This window comes from Sesamum indicum, linkage group LG1, assembly GCF_026168435.1.
Source record: "Sesamum indicum cultivar Baizhima isolate 11 linkage group LG1, ASM2616843v1, whole genome shotgun sequence".
Classification (NCBI taxonomy): Eukaryota; Viridiplantae; Streptophyta; class Magnoliopsida; order Lamiales; family Pedaliaceae; genus Sesamum; species Sesamum indicum.
Window position 1 is genome coordinate 582432 of NC_142657.1, and position 8036 is coordinate 590467.

Consider the following 8036-nt stretch of genomic DNA (forward strand, 5'->3'; position numbering starts at 1 on the left):
TCGGAATGCAGATTATTTGCATTTTCTGCTCAGTTCCCAGTTTCCCTTCTAATATCTATAGCTAAGGAAGAAATCTGATGACATATATATATATATGTGTGTGTGTAGGTATATATATTTATTTGCGTGTGTCTGTGTTTGTGGCGTGTGGATTTTCATGATTTCAAGTTATAACCAGGCACGATACGTTGTATTCACATTATTGTATGAACAAGCTCCAACTGAAACATGTTATTACAACTTCAAGATCATATTTGCTCCTAAGAGTAGACATCAAACACTGGGCTTTATATCATCTTCTTCTGCCCAAGAACTTCAAGTACTGATTGTGCAGTGCAATAAGCAATGGCCTGAATAGTCACCATAGGATTCACCCCTAATGCAGTAGGAAAAACACTCGAATCAGCCACGAAAAGCCCCTCCACCTCCCAAGTCTCTCCCTTCGGGTTCACCGCTGAGCTCTTTGGATCCACTCCCATTCTGCAGCTTCCCATTTGATGTGCCGAACCTATAGGGGACGAAAGTTTTTGCAACGGCCTTAAACTCTCCTCTTTCACAAACCTCTCGAACTCTTCCTCACTGGCTTGCTTCACTTTCAATACCCGTCCCGTGGTGTGCTGAGTCCCGATTTCCTCAGCTCCAGCAGCTGCCATTATCCTCATAACTTTCTCCAATCCTTTGCTTAGATTTTCTTGATCAGAATACTCCAGTTTGTAACTTACGTTAGTCTCTGAAGTTATCTTCCCCGACCCTTTATCTCTGGCCAGCGCAAATATATGAGTAGTCCTGGAAAACTTAACCATCCTGTTTTTCATGTCTGTGCCTGAAATCCATGGCATTAGTAGAGAAAACATTCCAGGGTGCAGTATCGGTGTCTGTATTACAGTGCCATATCCTGATGTTTCAGTATTTGCTATGACTGTTGACATTGCTGTTATTATCCCTCCTTCATAACTTCTCTTTTCTGCTGCAGGCCATGCATCGGGTGAAGCGGAATCAGGAAAGTAGCCCCAGGCCATTACCACTGGATGAATGTGCAAGTTCTTGCCAATGTTTCGATTCTTTAAGCCACTCCGTTTCAGCAGAGGCGGGGTGCAGATTGCACCTGATGCAGCAACAGTTACGTCCGACTCCACGATGCCTATTTCTCTCCCGAATGGAGTGTAGAATGCGAAAGCAACCCCTATAGCCCTTTTCTTGCCGTTGCTTTCCTCTGTGATCACTCTTAGGGCTTCACATGCAGGCAGGATAGCACCATTTCCTGATTCAACCAGATCCACCAGCCATGTCTCCGAGGTACCTTTCTTTCTCCCATCTTTACAGCCAAAGCAACACCAACCACAGTAATGATCAGAAGGGGCGTTGCGTGGGACAGTTTCCACGGGATACCCCAACTTCTCACACCCTTTTCTCAAAATCATGTTGTTGAATCCTTCGTGCTCAACTTCTGATTGAACGCCCATTTTTTGGCATACAACATCCAAGGCCTGCTGATAGACTTTACTCTCGAATAACTTTAGCTTGTGCTTTTCACTCCATTCTCTTATGACATGAGGTGGGGTATGAATGGAGGCCGACCAGTTTATCGTTGATCCTCCACCTACCGTTGATCCTGCAAGCAGCAGAACATCCAGATTGTCGGTTGTTGCCATCCCCTTCCCAAGGTACATCTGATCCATTGCTTCCCCTTCAAGAAGTGAAAGATTGGCTCTTGCAAAGTAGCTTCCTTTTTCTAGCACTAGCACTTTGTGGCCGGCGTTTGCTAGAACCCCAGCCATGACTCCACCACCGGACCCAGAACCAACTACTACTGCATCACATTTGACAATGAACGATGGATTTAAGGATTTCATTCGCCTGTTTCTTGAATGAGGTATGGAGACAGAAAAACCTAAATTCTGTAGTTTGGAAAGGGGGTCTTCCCTTGGTTGGCTCAAGTTGATGATGCCTTTGTAAAGTGACCCAAACAACTCTTCTTTACTTGCACCATCTGCTAATTTCTCTTCACATTCTTCTGGTGGCTGTTGTGTGTTTTCAGCATTGAGTCGTCGGGTCTTGGTGCAGCCCGGATCCGGCCCGCAGTAGCCTATTGCTTTCCATGAGAGGTTCTCACCCTTCTCATTCACCTGAGATATCATCATCACAAAAGATGCAGCTACATTTTCATTTCAACATAGGAGAATCAAATTATTAGTACAAGATAAAAAATAGTGCTCACAAACAAGTGATGTATAGAATAGCTGCTATAGTTATTACAAGACCACATAACCGCTCTCTTTTGTGTTGGATACATTACATCATTCGACAGATTCATTTTGATCGTATTTAATTTTCACACTTATAAGACTTAAACTCACAACCTTATGACTATAGGGCCTCTACCTTACCACTTAACAACGCCTTAGTTAGGATTCCATAAGTATGTGGTGCAAGTATCTTGACGCTTTCTCAATATTTGACGAAACTCACCCAAAATCAACATCTTTATAGCAAAGAAGAATAATAAAAAAGTATAATTACATAAACACCCTTTAGATATGCGCAGATAACAAAAAACACTCAATTTATTAAAATTACATTGATATGAACCGTAGTTATATGTTGCATTATAATTATTTCTCTTAGCCATCCATCCATTTTTCAGTGAAAATTGAATTCTTACCAGACCAAATGGAACCTGAGTACCAAGTAGAGACAAAAATACAATATTGTCCCGATGCACGAACTAATTTAGGCATTTAAGTCTTGTGCCAATACTGACAGAAACTGCGTCAAAAATCAGAAGGCCAACCTAAGCTGTACGTTAGTGTTCTTGGGCCAAACCTTTTAACTTGACAACCCCTTGTAGATGGCAGATTATTGCACATTGATTTCTCTCACTACATAATTATTCCCAACTGTCTATGTCCTAAGTTGTAATTATTCAAGCATCTTATGGAGCATTTGGTTTTCTTTTTAAAAGTTGATTTATAATTTTAGATTGTTTTAGATTTCGAAAGCTTATTTGTTTAGTCCAATTTCATTGAAAATGTCTATTTTTAATAGAAATTTGCAACCCGATTTATTTCAAACACACTTTTCAAACCGCTCTTTTAAATCTCATTATTGCCTATAAAACGTGGATATGTTTAAAAAATAAAAATAATAATATATATTTAAAACACAATATCTACATAATACTTATATGACGAATCAAATTCAAACACATTCTTATTTCTCATACCTATGAAGTTAGGTTTTGAAATGTACAATCAAACATATTTTTATTTCTCTGATAAAAATTAATAAAGCATTTTAATCCCATTGGAAATATTGAAAACTGGAAATAAAAATGAAAATAAAACGAAACAAATTAGGGCTCGTTTGGTTCATATGGTAGGGTTAGGAGATGGGGTTGGCTGTGATGAGAAATTGAATGATAATTAATCCCACCTTTTATTACATATTGTTTGGTTTGAGATATTATACGTGTGATACACCATATGATAATATAATATGGTATTTGATTAAAGGGGTTATTAAAATACATTTTGTCCCCCTGAACTATTCTTGATGTAAAATTTATCCTTTTAAACTAACAAATGTAACACTTACCTACTAAAATTTTTTTAAACAATATTTCTCTGATCTTATATATATGTATACTTAGTTCAAAGAGTATATATTTTTAACAATTTTGTATTATAAGTATAATTAAAAAATTTTAATTAAAAAAATATCTTTTAATTATAATAAAGTAAAATATAATAGGTGAATTAAATAGTTCAAATTTGCTATATTTTACAAACTCAAAATTAAGTAATGAATGAGTATAATAACTAAACAAAAAAATTCATAATTTTTTTTATTAATTTGATTATAAAATTAAACTATTGACTATTTATTCTTTTAGATAAGAATAAGTAATCGCCAATCAATTTTTTGAATACATATTTTTAAAAAAAAATATGACCAAATATATATTTTCTATTTTTTTCTAAATATATTGAACTTTTGATTAAGCGTATATATTTGTCATTTTCTTTTAAAAAGCATATATGTGTTGTTGACTATATTATATTTATTGTGTATTTACTATATATTAATTTATACTCCACTTTTAATTTAAATTTTTATTTATTTAAAAAATTTAATTAGAAAGTAATTTGATAAAATTTAATGTGTAAATACTAAAATCATATTAAAAATAGTATAATTGTAAAAGCACGAGGGGTATTTTTGTCCAACTAAGAGGGTAAGTATTATATTTATTAATTTAGGGGGTAAATATTACATCAAAAATAGTTTTGGGGGGCAAAGTGTATTTTATCCTATAAAATATGATTAAATGTAGGGTAAAATACACTTTACTCTCATGAACTATTCGTCATGTAATATTTACCCACCTTAACTAACAAATGTTATACTTACCCCATTGATTGGACAAAAATACCCCACATGCCTTGAACAATATATTATTTTTAATTTTTTTTATTTTACATATTAAATCATCATCAAATTATTTTTTAATTAATTTTTTAATAAGTGAAGAATTTACAATAAAAGTGGAGTATAAATTTATATTTATATATATAGTAGATACACAATAAATATAATATAACCAACAACTCATATATGTTTCTTAAAAGAAATTGACAAATATATATATGCTGAACCAAAAATTAGATAATTTTATAAATATATTTTATTATATTTTTTGAAAAAAATATGTAAAAAACCGATATTTAACTATCCATTTTAATCTAAAAAAGTAAATAATTAATAACTTAATTTTATCACCAAATTAATAAAATATTTTCATGAATTTTTTTTTTGTGTATTAGTTAACTTTGAGTCTGTAAAAAAAAATTCGAATTATTTAACTCACTAATTATGTTTTACTTTATTATAAATAAAAGATTTTTTTTCAATTACGAAATTTTTATTAAACTTAAAATGTAAAATTACTAGAATTTTTTTTTTTTTGAAGTATATATATATATATTGTGGGGGATAAGGGTTTTACATTTGTTAGTTTAGGGGGATAACTGTTACATGATGAATAGTTCAAGGGTACAAAGTGTATTTTACCCGTAAATGTAAAATGACGATTAAGAGTATCCTTCTTTTTTTACTTATTTTTTATTTTTATATTATAGCTTGTGAAGATTACAAAAAATAAATAAATTAAAATACTTATTGTAATAATTTTTTAAAAATAATATTAATTTGTGGAACTTTTTTTTATATATATTGATAATAAACAAAAGTTCTAAATACACGTTCAATTTGGCAACTAATCAAAACTCAAATATTTTTCAAAAGTTGAAGAAAAAAACAAAGTAATATCTTTTAATTATATAATTATTATAATCTAAAACATAATTTTTTAATCATATAAAAAAAGGAAGAATTTTGAGGAAATTTATGTTATACCTAAGAAATGTGATCCATTTTTGGTGTAATTATGCCCACCAAACCTATTACTATCATATCACATGCCCTCCCTAAATTCCACCAACAACTTTCCTACATTCTTAATAATGTTGCCTCAATCGGTGTCCTAAGAATACTGAGTACGGAAACAGACACCCCAAAATTCTGTTCAACTTTAAATTTAAATTAGTAGTTGCAGCTGCTGCATTCAATTTGGTTAGGTCTCAGCCACCACAAAATTAAATATTAAACCCATAATTAAGAGAATCACAATAAATAATTGATTTACACGCATTAATATTTTTTCTTTTTCTGGTCACGTCCGCCTAAATGTTCATCTCCTGACTAGAGTCGGATGTTATTCTACTTTAATAATATGTGTCGTTCTACTTTTATTAAAATAAAAGAAATCTTGAAATTAATTGGATGAAAATTTTACCTGAGTGAAAAATAGGAGAAGAGTGAAGATTTTGAGGGCAGTAAAAAGGATTCTGAGGAGAAGGAAAGAGCTGGTGGACCATGACAACAGTATTTCTTCTCTTCTCTCGCATGATACCTTTGAGAATGTCTGAAAATAGGGAAATTTAGGAGATAAGCTTTTCCTCCCACATAGTATCAAACTTCCTATTCTTGTGGACAGCAGCATTATTGCCAATCTTGCCAAACACATCTTTGGATGTTCTACTTTTCCTCCTAGGAATTCACCAACCTGCGCATCGTTTAATGCCAATCAATCACCCCTACACAATCCTTGTCTTATTTTCAGATGTAACTAGCTAGTTAAAATATTTGTTACGGCTAAAGATCATGCTGAAAATATTATTATTATCGGTTACCCTAATTATTATACAAAACTCCTCTGCTTATAAATTATAATATTAATTTGAAAAGATTTAATGAACTTGTACTCTCCTTAATTACTACTTATTGTAATAATTAATATATATATATAATATCACAATAATTAGATTATAGATTCACGAAATTATTCCAATAATTTAATTTTTTTTGTATTAATGTGAGCATTTATTTATAACTAGTAAGCGTGACAACATTCTATAGAGTCAAAATATTGCTTAAAATATATATAAGATAAAATTAAATGAGAAAAAACAAAAGATCATAATGAGTGAGGAAGTTAAAAATAAATATTCAATTTTAAAAAAAATAAAAACAATTAACATATCAATAAATTTACAAGTGCTTTTCATGAACTACATATAATATAATTAACTGGAAAAATACAAGCAATCCATGTGATACTACAAATGAGTAAATTATCGCCTATAAAAAGATAAATAACAATTTACTTTTCTGTGTTTTTCAAAATACATCAATTTACCTGCTCAAATAGGGAGATAAATTGCTTAATTTATTTTTAAAAATACATGCGGTAAATTGTTATAATTTTTTCATAAGGGATAATCAGCTCATTTTTAATATCACAGAAAGGTAAATTGTTATTCACCTTATTATATGGATAATTAATCGCATATATATAAAGAGAAGAAATGAAAGAAGAGATGATGATGAAGATATACATACATAGATAGTAAGAGTAATAAAGAATTATTTATTACATGGTGCGGAATTCCTGCCATGGAAGCTGATGTCTGATAGAATTGACGGTGGAGGGATGAGTGAAGCTGCGGGCCGACATCATAATTATCAACATCTATGGCGGGCAGGAAGGTGTCGCATAATGCACTCAGCGCTTCCATTTGTCCGCATGAAAACCTCCACCTGCTCTTCCCCATCTTCTAACTACTGTTTATATGAACTCCCACCAAGAAGAGACAGAGAGAGATTCTTGAGAGAGCCCTCAAAGGAAAATGCTCAAATATATAGGTGTAATGCACCATTACATCAATTTAGAGAGAGAGAGAGCATCTGGGTGGAATTAATAGCAGTCATCAATATTACTGCAGGAAACGACAATAGGCTTTTTTCTCCCGTTGGTTGTAATAGTTTTATTTACTGAGTTATAACATCACACTGTCTCTTGCTCTCCTCTGTACCACTCATACTGTCCTATCCCATGCACACACACTCACTTCCAATTTTACACCTCCCGCCAACCCCCATAATATATCACACTCACATATGTATCTTTTTTTACCCAAATTAGATTTTTTTATTAAATTATATTAATTATCAAGCAAATATGGTATACTTATTATATACTTGATCATTTTTTTAACTATACACCAATCACACTACAAGTATATTGAATTTATATATAATTCCCCCGTGATATCGCATTCATGCGTATAATATATGTTGTTTTAATTTTACATTATAATTTAATTTAATTATATCTTTAAATTTAAACAAAAATACATGTAAATCTCATCGTATGGACCACCAAGTTGACATTAATATTCCTACATATCTACTAGTTTGGTGGCATTTATAATCCTCAATTAGATATATATTGGGTAAATTCACCGGAACTAATATAATATTTAATTATGGCTAATTACTATAATTAATAATAAATAGTTATCGACTACAACTATATAATAGTTGTTGTCCCTGATTTTTACGTGAATGGATAAAATATTTGTCATAATTTTTGTTTTTACCATAACTCTTAGCTATAGCAAATAATTCTTTCACGA

The 8036-nt window shown here is 31.5% G+C and overlaps 1 protein-coding gene across 3 annotated transcripts; it reads right to left on the reverse strand.

The window, feature by feature from the left end:
* Positions 1-168: 168 nt before the first annotated feature.
* Positions 169-7325, reverse strand: LOC105157636 (long-chain-alcohol oxidase FAO4A). Of its 3 annotated transcripts, none has more exons than XM_088880151.1 (3): positions 6996-7325; positions 5855-5983; positions 169-2126 (listed from the first exon to the last, which is right to left on the reverse strand). In XM_088880151.1, exons 1-3 carry the CDS (start codon positions 7170-7172, stop codon positions 288-290), a joined length of 2145 nt encoding a protein of 714 aa, XP_088736277.1. In that variant the 5' UTR covers positions 7173-7325; the 3' UTR covers positions 169-287. The 3 variants fall into 3 exon arrangements, with proteins under 3 accessions (XP_088736277.1, XP_011072398.1, XP_088736279.1); XM_011074096.3 differs by having other exon boundaries at positions 5855-6124; positions 6996-7323; XM_088880153.1 differs by lacking the exon at positions 5855-5983 and having other exon boundaries at positions 6996-7324.
* Positions 7326-8036: the final 711 nt, after the last annotated feature.